Here is a 13,565-nt window from a genome sequence, read left to right as displayed (position 1 = left end):
CTTTCTTTCTGTTTGTAGTTTGCTGAATATTCCCCCCCTCCCCTGCCATCATGATTGGGTATTGAAATCTGTCATATATATTTTCTGTGTCAATTCAGATCATCATGTGTTTTTTTTTCTTTCATTCTGGTAATGTGGCAAATTATTTTTGTATGTTGAACTATCTTTATGTTCTTGGGATAAATTCCACTTGATCCTTTTAATGTGGTGGTGGATTTGTTTAGTATTTTGTTGAGAGTTTTTCCTTCTATATTTATAAGGGATATTGGCCTGTAGTTTTCTTGTGGTATTTTTGTCCTGCTTTGGCATCAGGGTAAAACTGACCTCATAGAATGTTTAGGAAGTGGTATCTACTCATTTATATTTTGGGAGAGTTTGAAAAGGATTGCTGTTAACTCTCCTCTAAATGTTTGGTAGAATTTACCAATGAAACCAAAGTGTCTGCCTACAATGCAGGAGACCTGGGTTCAATCCCTGGGTCAGGAAGACCTTCTGGAGAGGGAAATGGCAACCCACTCCAGTATTCTTGCCTGGAAAATCCCATGGACGGAGGAACCTACTAGGCTAAAGTGCATGGGGTCCCAAAGAGTCGGACATGACTGAGCGACTTCACTCACTCACTTACCAATGAAACCACGTTGTCTTGGACTTCTTTTGTTGGGGATTTTTTTGGCTAGTAATTCAATCTCTTTACTTGATATCGATCTCTTGAGAATTCTTGTTTCTTCCGAGTCACTTTTGGTAATTTGTGTGCTTGTAAGAATTTGCCTGTTTCTTGTATATTGCCTGAGTTGCTGGTGTGCAGTTGTTCATAGTATTCTTGTTATCATAGTATTCTCACATATATTTCTACCAGTACCAGTTATAATAACATCCTAACAGGGTCCACTTAGGTGGTACTAAACTATTTTCTCAATTTTGAAAACATTTTTGCTTGAAGTTGTTCCATGCAAACTATTCATGCACTCGTGTTTAGTCACTAAGTTGTATCCAACTCTTTTCGACCCCATGGACTGTATGGCGCCCACTAGGCTCCTGTGTCCATGGGACTTCGCAGGCAAGAATACTGGCGTGGGTTGCCATTTGCTTCTCTAAGGGATCTTCCTGACTCAGGGAACAGAACCTGTGTCTCCGTCATCTCCTTGCATTGGCAGGCAGATTCTTTACCACTGAGCACCTGAGAAGCTTATGCAAACTATTCATAGGAGACTAATAATTCTTGAGTAAACTCTGCATTGAGTCTTCAAGTAAATAATAAATAAGTAGAATCAGTAACATTTGGTTACACATCAGGAGCCAAGGAAAATCTTGAAACTTTTTGCCTGTTTTGTAATTGCTTCTTGTTGTTGCTACCAGTGTTTTCAGTCATTCTTGCTGATGGTCTTTACCAGTTTATTTTCTCTGACATTTCTTCAGTCACAGCAATTAGACACAGTTTAAGTTTCACCATTAGTAAATGGCTTTCTTTGCCTACCTGACAAGTGAACCATTCAGACACTTTCTTTGGTTATAGCCTCATTTTAACTTTTTCTTCTTGTGAAGAAATCTTGCTGTGATAAGATATTCTGTTTTTTTCTGATTGTTTTTTCTTTTGTTTTTCTGTAAGTTGGGAGTATTGTGATATGAATGCTTACTGGTAATGCTGATGTATAAGGTATTCTTACAGCACAGCCATAATGTTGTTGCACAATAAACATAATGCTTTGCCCTCTAATTTGATAAGAAAATAGGCCACACTCCATTGTGCCTTGGAAGCATGGCATTCAATTTGAAGTCCACTCTTGTCTTTCCTGCTTTTTAGTGATACCTATGCACTGACACCGGAGAAGGCAATGGCCAGCCACTCCAGTACTCTTGCCTAGAAAACCCCATGGATGGAGGAGCCTGATGGGCTGCAGTCCATGGGGTCGCTAAGGGTCGGACACGACTGAGCGACTTCACTTTCACTTTTCACTTTCATGGATTGGAGAAGGAAATGGCAACCCACTCCAGTGTTCTTGCCTGGAGAATCCCAGGAACGGGGGAGCCTGGTGGGCTTCCGTCTATGGGGTCACACAGAGTCGTACACGACTGAAGCGACTTAGCAGCAGCAGCATGCACTGACACGGAGAAGGCAATGGCAAGCCACTCCAGTCCTCTCCCATGGACGGGGGAGCCTGGTGGGCTTCCATCTATGGGGTCACACAGAGTCGGACATGACTGAAGTGACTTAGCAGCAGCAGTAGCATGCACTGACAAGTTTTTTGTTTGTTTCTTTTTTACTTCTGGTCCGCCTGAATTTTTTTTTTTTTAGTATTTATTTATTTGGCTGCATTGGGTCTTAGTTGTGACATGCAGGATCTTTCGTTGTGGGGTGCTGACTCTCTAGTTGTGGTGCACGGGCTCCAGAGAGCTCAGGCTCAGTACTTGTGACATGTTAACACTTAGTCGTGCTGTAGCAGGTGGGATCTCAGTTCCCTCACCAGGGATCAAACCTGTATCCCCTGCGTTGCAAGGTGGTTTCTTAACCATTGGACCACCAGGAAGTCCTTGATCTGGTAAGTTTTTAAAAATGTTGCAATACATCAGTATGCATTGCACTCAGAATGCTGTCCAGTTTGTCACTGCAATTTGTTAGTGCTCCAAGTACAGTGGGAAACACCTCTCACAGCTCCTCAACTCTACCATTGTTCTGTGAGATTAACCATAGGCTATACACAAATGAATGAGCATGGTTATATTCCAATAAAACTTTATTTGTGGATACCCGAATTTGAATTTCATATTATTTTGTGTCATTGAACAGTATTATTTTGACTTTTTCCCAGCCATTTGAAAGCCATTCTTAGCTTGTAGCCCATGCAGAAACAGGTGGTAGGCCAGGTTTGGCCTGTGGGCTGTATTCTGCCAGCGCCTGCTTTACAGTTGAAATACATTGGTAGGCAACCTATGTTGCCCAGATTGCTACATGCTTGCCTGGGGCCCCCTGGTGGCTGAAGGGAGCAAATAAGTCTTGAGATGGTCAAATTTCTGAAGCACTATGAGTTTGAGAATTCTAGAGTTGGAAGTCTAGATGTAGGGGTATTTATCATATGGAGATTGTAGTGGCCACTCATCATTTCCAGAATGTGGGTTTTGGTGACACTTAGGAAAAAAGATAAAACAGCACTCCCCGAAATTTTGTATACAAATCTTAATAGTGCTTTAAGACATCATTCTGATATAAAATATGTCTCTTCATCTGCAATTTATTTGTGTGAAGGTTGTCAATTTCAGCATTATTCAACACAAAATGGCACTGGTACAATAATTACATTTGAATGAACCTGTATCTTCCAAGGGTAACTTTATTCTCTTTTCACCCACCCTTTTTTTCCCTCTCAAAGGCTTCAAATTTAATATATTGATAATTTTTGCTACTTTATTAAGTACATTTCTAAGTAAAACTGGGTTTTGTTTTAACTATGAGAGTATGGTAGTAAAGAATTCAGTGATTTTGTATAGTTGGGTGCTGCTATCTTGCTTTGAAATAGGGTATCGGCAGTTTTTGTATTTTTGTTTTTTAAATTTTAGTAAGCTATACATAGCATAAAATCTACCATCTTAACCATTTATAAGTATGTAGTTTAGTAGCATTAAGTATAGTCCCATTTTTTGAGCAACTACAGGGGTGAGTTTTTTTAATCTGCCAATATAAACTCTTGATCCAAAAAAATGAAACCCTCCTGTTCTGGTCAGTCCTAGGTTTACTGTACTATCTAGGAATTAAATTATCCTCAAATATAGGAGAGATCATGTCATTCCCTTTTTAAAACTTTGCTGGTTTATATTATCCTTAGAATAATATTTAAATTCTTTACCATGATCTTTGGAGAGTCGGACACGACTGAGCGACTGAACTGAACTGAACTGACCATGATCCTTCTAGGTTTTGCCTCTTTCAGTTTTCCCCTTTCAGTTGTTAGCTAACTCTAGCATAGTTGGGCCTTTCATTTCCTCAGAGAAGACTCACTGTTTGCTTGTGCTGTCCCACAGTGTTGGAGCTGCCCTGGTGTTGGAGCTTGTATACCCATGCCTCTCCACCACCACCACCTCCCTTTTTTTTGCTTTCTGGTTCCTGTGCTGTCTTCTCAGAAAGGTCATCCCAGTACTCTCTGTAAAATAGGTTCCTTCTTTAGACTGTTTACCCCTACTTAGTAATACTTAAAATTTTGTTTTTGTCAATCTCCTAACCTATCCAAATTAACTTCCCCTCCTACTTACTCCATTCTCCTTACTCTTTTTTATTTTTCCTTATAGCAGATATAGCCATCTGACATTTTACTAGAATGTAAGTTCTAAGAGGATGGCAACTTTGTTTTGTTTATTCATGTTTTCAGTGTCTATAACATGTCTGCTATATAGTACCTACTCGAAAAATATTCAACTGAATGATCACATTACTTTTGGCTTTAGGGCAAAATACACAGATATGTTTGAAAAGTGAATAGGACAAAGTTAGGACTGGCAAAGTGGGAATATGGAAAGAAACTGTTGTTGAACTGAAGAAATAGCCAATACTGGAGCTGTTCTACCTTTGGACCTTGTGTTATTGTTGAATGATAAATATCACCCCCTCTTCAGCTATTTTTGAGTTCAGTTTTCTGTCCTTTGCAGCCTGCAAACATCGTATTTCATCCAGAATCATTTCAATCCTAAATAGCACTAAATTAAAAAAAAACAAACACTTTATTGTCCACACCACGCAGCCAACCAGAGATCAAACCCATACTCCCTGCATTGGAAGTATGGAGTTTTAACCCCTGGACTGCCAGGGAAGTCCCTAAATTACACTAAATTTAAAAATAACATCTTGATTGAAGAAACTGATTCTTCTGTCCCTCCAGTGTTGCAAATTACCAACATTCATAGGATCATAGAGAAAGCAAGGGAGTCCAGAAAAACATCTGCTTCATTGACTACAAGAAAGCCTTTGACTGTGTGGATCACAACAAACTGTGAAATATTCTTGAAGAGATGGAAACACCAGACTACCTTACCAGTCTTCTGAGAAACCTGTATGTGGGTCCAGAAGCAACAGTTAGAACCTTACATGGGACAGCTGACTGGTTCGACATTGGGAAAGGAATATGTCAAGGCTGTATTACTACCCTGCTTATTTAACTTACATGCAAAATACATCATGCGAAAATGCCAGGCTGGATAAATCACAAGCTGGAATCAGGAATGCTGGGAAAAGTGTCAAAAACCTCAGATATGCAGATTATACCACTCCAATGGCAAAAGGCAAAGAGGAACTAAAGAGCTTATTGATGAAGGTGAAAAAGGAGAGTGAAAAAGTTGGCTTAAAACTCAGCAATCAAAACACTGAGATTATGACATCTAGTCCCATCACTTCATGGTAAATAGAAGGGAAAAAGTGGAGGCAGTGACAGATTTTATTCTCTTGGGCTCCAAAATCACTGTGGATGGTGACTGCAGTCATGAAATTAAAAGACGCTTGCTCCTTGGAAGGAAAGCTATGACAAACCTAGGCATCGTATTAAAAAGTGAAGACATTGCTTTGCCAGCAAAGGTTCATATAGTCAAAGCTGCTGGTTTTTCCAGTAGTCATGTATGGATGTGAGAGTTGCACCATAAGAAAGGCTGAGCACCAAAGAATTGATGCTTTCGAACTGTAGTGCTTGAGAAGACTCTTGAGAGTCCCATGGTCTGCAAGGAGATCAAACCAGTCAATCCTAAAGGAAATCAACCTTGAATATTCATTGAAAGGGCTGATGGTGAAGCTGAAGCTCCAGTACTTTGGCCACCTGATACCCAGAGCTGACTCATTGGAAAAGACCCTGTTGCCAGGAAAGATTGTAGGCAAAAGGAGAAGAGGGTGGCAGAGGATGAGATGGTTAGATAGCATCACCTACTCAATGGGCATGAATTTGTGCAAACTCCAGAAAATAGTGAAAGACAGGGAAGCCTGGTGTGTCGCAGTCCAGGGGGTCACAAAGGAGTCAGACACGACTTGACAACTAAACAACAATAACAAATTCTTTCCATTAATAAACTAGTGTGTATACATACAATTAAAAACTTTTCAAAAACTCTGCTTTATCCTTTATTTACTTCATTTTAACCTGCTGACTCCAGATGAGGCTGAATTTATATGATTGTATCATTATATAGTTTTGTGGATATTTTTTAGAATTATGGATGGGATTATTTCTTTTATAAAGCATTTATTGTTTCAGATTCTCAATTTTAGAAAAATGTGGAAATAAAAAAAATTGCATAAAAAATGATAATTGCATGTATCCACAGATATATTAAAACACACAGACACGCCACTCTTTAGTGGAGCTAATGATGTGCATTTTTTGTTCCACTCTCTTCTCTCAAGATTATTATTATTTACGTTCTCATCTAGTAATTTATACATCTAAAATTTCTAATTTCTTGTTTTGTTAATTATTTTTCTTTTTTGCTCCCCCCAACCCCCATAGATCTTGAGCCAGATGATTGTGCATCCATTTACATCTTTAATGTAGATCCACCTCCATCTACTTTAAACTCACCACTTTGCTTACCACATCATGGATTACCGTCTCACTCTTCTATTTTGTCACCATCGTTTCAGCTCCAAGGTCACAAAAACTATGAAGGAACTTGTGAAATTCCTGAATCTAAATACAGCCCATTAAGTGGTCCCAAACCCTTTGAGTGCCCAAGTATTCAAATTACATCCATCTCTCCTAACTGTCATCAAGAAATTGATGCTCATGAAAATGACCTACACATAAATGACCCAGAAAGGGAATATTTGGAAAGGCCTTCTCGAGATCATCTCTATCTTCCTCTTGAGCCATCCTACCGGGAATCTTCCCTTAGTCCTAGTCCTGCCAGTAGCATCTCTTCTAGGAGCTGGTTCTCAGATGCGTCTTCTTGTGAATCTCTTTCACATATTTATGATGATGTGGATTCAGAGTTGAATGAAGCTGCTGCCCGATTTACTCTCGGATCCCCTCTGACTTCTCCTGGTGGCTCTCCAGGAGGCTGCCCTGGAGAAGAGTCCTGGCATCAACAGTATGGACTTGGACATTCCTTGTCACCTAGGCAATCTCCTTGCCACTCTCCTAGATCTAGTATCACTGATGAGAATTGGCTGAGTCCCAGGCCAGCCTCAGGACCCTCATCAAGGCCTACTTCCCCTTGTGGGAAACGGCGGCACTCTAGTGCTGAGGTTTGTTATGCTGGGCCCCTTTCACCGCATCATTCGCCTGTTCCTTCTCCTGGTCACTCCCCCAGGGGAAGTGTAACAGAAGACACCTGGCTCAATGCTTCTGTCCAGGGTGGATCAGGCCTTGGCCCTGCAATTTTTCCATTTCAGTACTGTGCAGAAACTGATATTCCTTTGAAAACAAGGAAGACTTCTGAAGATCAAGCTCTCATACTACCAGGAAAATTAGAACTGTGTTCAGATGACCAAGGGAATGTTTCACCATCACGAGAAACTTCAATAGATGATGGCCTTGGATCTCAGTACCCTTTAAAGAAAGATTCATCTGGTGACCAATTTCTTTCAGTTCCTTCACCCTTTACCTGGAGCAAACCAAAGCCTGGTCACACCCCTATATTTCGGTGAGTTGATGGAAATGACTGATGGTCATTTTTCATGTTTATGTTTATTGGTGGCATGTAATTACTGTATGTAGAATAATTTAACCATCTTGCCTCCTTTTTTTTCTTTAGTTTCTTCCAGACAACTTAAAAGACCACATTTATTTTCCTTTTAGTCTTTAAAGTGTCTTTAAATAGGCTAAAGTTATCATTTTAAAAGTGTATAATGAATTGTAAATAATAACAAATTGCATTAGAAGCCCTGGAATGAATTTTCTTTTTTCAGAATGAATTTTCTTATCCACAAAAGCTTCTTGTAAAAGATAATAGTATAAATTAAATTACTGATTACTCCCACTTAGGGATAAGATTTATATATATATTTTTTGAATTTTTATATTTTTAAGAACTCAATAATATACAAGTGAAATCTGACTTTTCTGTATTTGTGACAAGTGGTTTTTTTTCCCCATAATTTATTTTGTCTTTAGACTTCATATAAGTTTGTGATTTTTGTTGTTGGTTTAGAGGGATTTTTAAATTTTATATATTCAAATTTGTCATTTCCTTCACAGCTTTTAGATTTTATGTTATATTTGAAAGCCTATCCCACTCTAAAATAACTACAAGTAAAGAGAAGATCTAACTTTCACGTTTCTTGTTTTTATGTATGTAACATATATACTGTTTGTATTTATACATATATATATATTTTTCGGAATCTTGAGTCCAGCTAAGGACTGAAGACTGTTGTAATGACTTTTCTAAGTGGCTTATCAGTTATCACAGTGCCATTTTTAGAATCAATCTAATCTATAATTGATTAGGGAAGACAAGGTTTCATGTGTTAAATCCTCACACAGAGGAGGGTCTGTTTACTTTTAAAAACATGCTTTGTTATCGGTACAAATGTTTATTTCTGAATCTAGATATTTAGAAAATTATAATGTGGAATTATGGTATTGAAGACTCCTTTGAACCCATCACTTTGCTTCTGAAAATTATCTTAATCTTTTTAGGGATTTGCTTAAATAGGTGCAGAAACTTGCTGAGAGTTGATGAAGTTGAATTGTTTCAGACTAATAAAAATTAGTACGTTTGAGCTTCAAAGTAGCTGGAAATGCTAGGCCGAGGATATTAAGGGAAGCAATGAAATAACTTAGAAATTTACTCTAGGCGTGGTAGCATTCAAAGGTAGAAAAGACGTTTAAAGTCTCATTTCACCAATTATTAAGATATTTTTAAAAATAAAGGACATTACTTTTTAATATAAATCATTCTAGCTTTGGGTCCATTAATATTTGACCTATAGACTTAGAAGTTGTTTCTTTTCTAATTCCATATTTTCATTGTTAACATATCTAAATGAACCTGTCCCCTTTAAGCTATTTAAAAATGGTTTTGATTGTTTTTGTAGTTATGCACATAGTTGAGAAATAGTTATAGCTTTATGAAATTTTTAATTTTTAATGACATATTAGAATTTGTCCTTTTTTTAAAAAAATAGAAACCAAAAATAAATAAAATTGATTTTATTATCAGGTTAATTATTTCTAAAACGCCCTCTGTATCCAGTGTTACAACGTATTAAGTGAAGTTTTGTGTTTTTTTTCTTTTTCTTTAAATTTTATTTTTTAAATACTTTACTTCAAAGATCATAGGAAGAAATGTTGGTGCCTTCAAAGAAATAATTTTAATCACTGTTTGGCTGGCAATAATAGCGTGGTGAAATGCGTCTGTGTGTTTTGTTTATAGCACATCTTCATTACCTCCACTAGACTGGCCTTTACCAACTCATTTTGGACAATGTGAACTGAAAATAGAAGTGCAACCTAAAACTCATCACCGAGCCCATTATGAAACTGAAGGTAGCCGAGGAGCAGTAAAAGCATCTACTGGGGGACATCCTGTTGTGAAGGTATGAGATTTTAGGGATGTGTTTTGCAGATACCATATATCTGTTGTTGGTAGGGTCCATTCAGTCAGGTACTGTTGCGCCTGAAGAGAGAAAATTTGCAAACCTGAAAAGCTTTCATTGAGGTTTTGTGTCCTTGTTGATAACAGTTGCACTTCTGCATTGTAGGTTTGTTTTTTTTTTTTCGGCTAGGCTAAAAGACATTCTTACTGGACTGACTCTTCAGCTAGTAAAACTCTAGGGAAAGGTCATAATGGTCAAATAATTGTTTTTCTGACTAAAAGAAAAGACTGTTTATAATTGTACAGTGCATGTTTGTTTAAGGTCTAAATAATACAGAAAAGTAAAAAGAATAAAGCAATGAATTACCTAAAGTCTAAGTCCCTCAGAAATAAGCAGTCATTGGCCTTTGATTAACAATCCAGGTAATTCTCTGTTTGTATGTTTAGTGGAAGAGTAGATGGATGACTAGAAAAATGAATGGATTTTTTTTTAAAGGATAGGACTATATATTGAACATCTTTGTAATTAAAGTAATTTATTAGAAAATAAAAATAAAGAAATTATTAAAATTATATAATATCTTAGTGTATAAAATACAATGCACAAGTTTTAAGAGTTGAATATTAACTTTAATTTTACTTGAATGAAGCTTTTAAAAAAATGAACCAAAACTGTATGAACTGCTAAATTCTAGATATTGTTCTTCACTTTAAGAGATCCTGAACAGTCATTCTAAGGCCAAAGAAATTAAATAAATTATTGAGAAATTGAATTTTTGTCTTAGATTTAAATGTTTCCGGTTGCTCCCTACTCAGAAAAATGAGGTAATTGTCTCTCTTAAACTGCTTCCCCTGCGTTGCCCTCTACCTCCTGAATTTTGTTGCTTATATTAATTAATCTTCTTTTCAAATCTATAGTCATCTCTCTGCCTCATGTCCCACCACTCCTATTGTTTAGCTTAGTCCTATATGTAGTTGGACCAGGTTTAGTACTAATTTTTAATTTCTTTTTAAAGTGCTTTTTTTGTTTAAATGTTTAAGGAGGGCTTTGGATTTTGTATTCCCTGGATTCTTTCATATTTGAAATTATTTGTTGCTTTTATATACTCAAACGTCAGAACCGCTATGTTGTAATATGTTGTCACATTTTTTTCTCTTAGTGCTTGTCTTATGGCGTTGTGTATTGTAGTGGAGAAATTTATTGAACAGTTTACAGCCGATCATTTCCTATACTAACCATATTTTATGATTTATTTTCATTATCTAAACATGATTTATAATTCTTGACAAATAAACCTTTACATTTTAGGTGGGTTTTAAAATGACTTGTAAGAAGAAATGTCAGTTCTAGAAAAAGAGATCAGATTTATGGTTACCAGAGGCAGGGGGTTGGAAGAGGGGGAATGGATGAGGGTAGTCAAAAGATATGAACTTCCAGTTAAAAGATTAGTAGTGGGAATGTAATGTACAATATGGTGACTGTATTTAACACTGTTGTATGCTGTGTTTGTGAGAGTTGCTAGGAGAGTAGATGCTAAAGTTCTCATCATGAGAAACACCCTGCCCCCATATAACTGTAAGAAGTCATGGATGTTAATGAAATTTATCATGGTAGTAAGTTTGCAGTATATGTAAAAATATATGTAAATCAAGCAATTATGCTGTGTACCTTAAAATTTCAGTTCAGTTCAGTTCAGTCGCTCAGTCGTGTCCGACTCTCCGCGACCCCATGAATCACCACGCCAGGCCTCCCTGTCCATCACCAACTCCCGGAGTTCACTCAAACTCATGTTCACAGAGTCGGTGATGCCATCCAGCCATCTCATTCTCGGTCGTCCCCTTCTCCTTCCGCCCCCAACCTTTCCCAGCATCAGAGTCTTTTCCAGTGAGTCAACTCGTTGCATGAGGTGGCCAAAGTATTGCAGTTTCAGCTTTAGCTTAGTACTGTATGCCAATTATAGCTCAATAAAACTGAAAGAAAAAGAAAGATCAGGGAAACTCAGCACAGGAATTTTACCATTTGTTATTAGAACTTTAGTTTACTCTTAAATGAGAGCTTAATTTAGGAGAAGGATTCTTTGCTTCATTCTTTTATCTTTATTTTTTTTTAAGTCACACCACGCAGCTTCCGGGGTCTTAGTTCATTTCTTGTGTCTTTGACTTTTCTTCAGTTCAGTTCAGTCTCTCAGTTGTGTCCAACTCTTTGCGACCCCATGGACTGCAGCACGCCAGGCTTCCCTGTCCATCACCAACTCCCAGAGCTTGCTCAAACTCAGTCCGTCGAGTTGGTGATGATATCCAACCATCTTATCCTCTGTTGTCCCCTTCTCCTCCTACCTTCAATCTTTCTCAGCATCAGGGTCTTTTCCAATAAATCAGTTCTTCTCCTCAGGTGGCCAAAGTATTGGAGTTTCAGCTTCATCATCAGTCCTTCCAATGAATATTCAGGACTGATTTCCTTTAGGATGGACTGGTTGGATCTCCTTGCAGTCCAAGGGACTCTCAAGAGTCTTCTCCAGCACCGCAGTTCAAAACCATCAATTCTTCGGCACTCAGCTTTCTTTATAGTCCAACTCTCATATCCATACATGACTACTGGAAAAACCATAGCTTTGACTAGACGGACCTTTGTTGGCAGAGTAATGCCTCTGCTTTTTAATATGCTGTCTAGGTTGGTCACAGCTTTCCTTCCAAGGAGCAAGCATCTTAATTTCATGGCTGCAGTCACTATCTTCAGTGATTTTAGAGCCCATGAAAAGAAAGTCATTCACTGTTTCCATTATTTCCCCATGTATTTGCCATGAAATGATGGGACTGGATGACATGATCTTCGTTCTTTGAATGTTGAATTTTAAGCCAGCTTTTTCACTCTCCTTTTCTACGTTCCTCAAAGGACCCTTTAATTCCTCTTCACTTTGTGCCGTGAGGGTGGTGTCATCTGAGTATCTGAGGTTATTGACATTTCTCCCAGCAATCTTGATTCCATCTTGTGCTTCATCCTGCCCCGCATTTTGCACAGTGTACTCTGTGTATAAGTTAGAAAGCAAGGTGACAGTATATAGCTTTGACGTACTCCTTTCCTGATTTGGAACCAGTCTGTTATTCCATGTCCAGTTCTAACTGTTGCTTCTTGACCTGCATACAGATTTCTTAGGAGTCAGGTAAGGTGGTCTGGTATTCCCATCTCTTTCAGGATTTTTCAGTTTGTTGTGATCCACACAGTCAAAGGCTTTGGCATGGTCAATGAAGCAGAAGTAGATGTTTTTCTGGAACTCTCTTGCTTTTTCTATGATCCAACAGATGTTGGCAATTTGATCTCTGGTTCCTCTGCCTTTTCTAAATCCAGCTTGAACATCTGGAAATTCTTGGTTCACATACTGTTGAAGTCTGGCTTGGAGAATTTTGAGCATTACTTTGCTAGCATGTGAGATGAGTGCAATTGTGCGGTAGCTTGAACATTCTTTGGCATTGTCTGTCTTTGGGATTGGAATGAAAATTGACCTTTTCCAGTCCTGTGGCCACTGCTGCGTTTTCCATATTTGCTGGCATACTGAATGCATCATTAACAGCATCATCTATTAGGATTTGAAATAGCTCAACTGAAATTCACTAGCTTTGCTCACAGTGATGCTTCCTAAGGCCCACTTAACTTCACATTCCAGGATGTCTGGCTCTAGGTGAATGATCACATCATGGTTATCTAGGTCATTAAGATCTTTTTTGTATAGTTCTTATGTGTATTCTTACCACCTCTTCTTAATATCTTCTGCTTCTGTTAGGTCCATCCCATTTCTGTCTTTTATTGTGCCCATCTTCGCATGAAATATTCCCTTGGTATCTCTAATTTTCTCGAAGAGATCTCTAGTTTTGCCCATTCTATTGTTTTCCTCTATTTTTTTTGCATTGTTCACTTAGGAAGGCTTTCTTATTTCTCCTTGCTCTTCTTTAGAACTCTGCATTCAGATGGGTATATCTTTCCTTTTCGCTTTTGCCTTTCACTTCTCAGCTATTTGAAAGTTCTCCTCAGACAACTATTTTGCCTTTTTGCATTTCTTTTTCTT

The 13,565-nt window shown here is 37.9% G+C and overlaps 1 protein-coding gene across 3 annotated transcripts in view; it reads left to right on the top strand.

Annotated features, from left to right (window-relative positions):
- Positions 1 to 13,565, top strand: part of NFATC3 (nuclear factor of activated T cells 3) — a 98,512-nt gene that overhangs the window by 29,657 nt on the left and 55,290 nt on the right. For all 3 annotated transcript variants that reach the window (XM_055412471.2, XM_055412472.2, XM_088830111.1), the window contains exons 2-3: positions 6,474 to 7,608; positions 9,343 to 9,505. In XM_055412471.2, coding sequence (XP_055268446.1) covers positions 6,474 to 7,608; positions 9,343 to 9,505 — 1,298 coding nt within the window. The remainder of the gene's footprint in view (positions 1 to 6,473; positions 7,609 to 9,342; positions 9,506 to 13,565) is intronic.

Source organism: Moschus berezovskii, chromosome 22, assembly GCF_049115385.1.
Source record: "Moschus berezovskii isolate FMDL1 chromosome 22, NW_MosBer_1.0, whole genome shotgun sequence".
NCBI classification, from domain to species: domain Eukaryota; kingdom Metazoa; phylum Chordata; class Mammalia; order Artiodactyla; family Moschidae; genus Moschus; species Moschus berezovskii.
The sequence above is the reverse complement of the archived record's forward strand: the minus strand, read 5'-3'. Positions and strand labels throughout refer to the sequence as shown.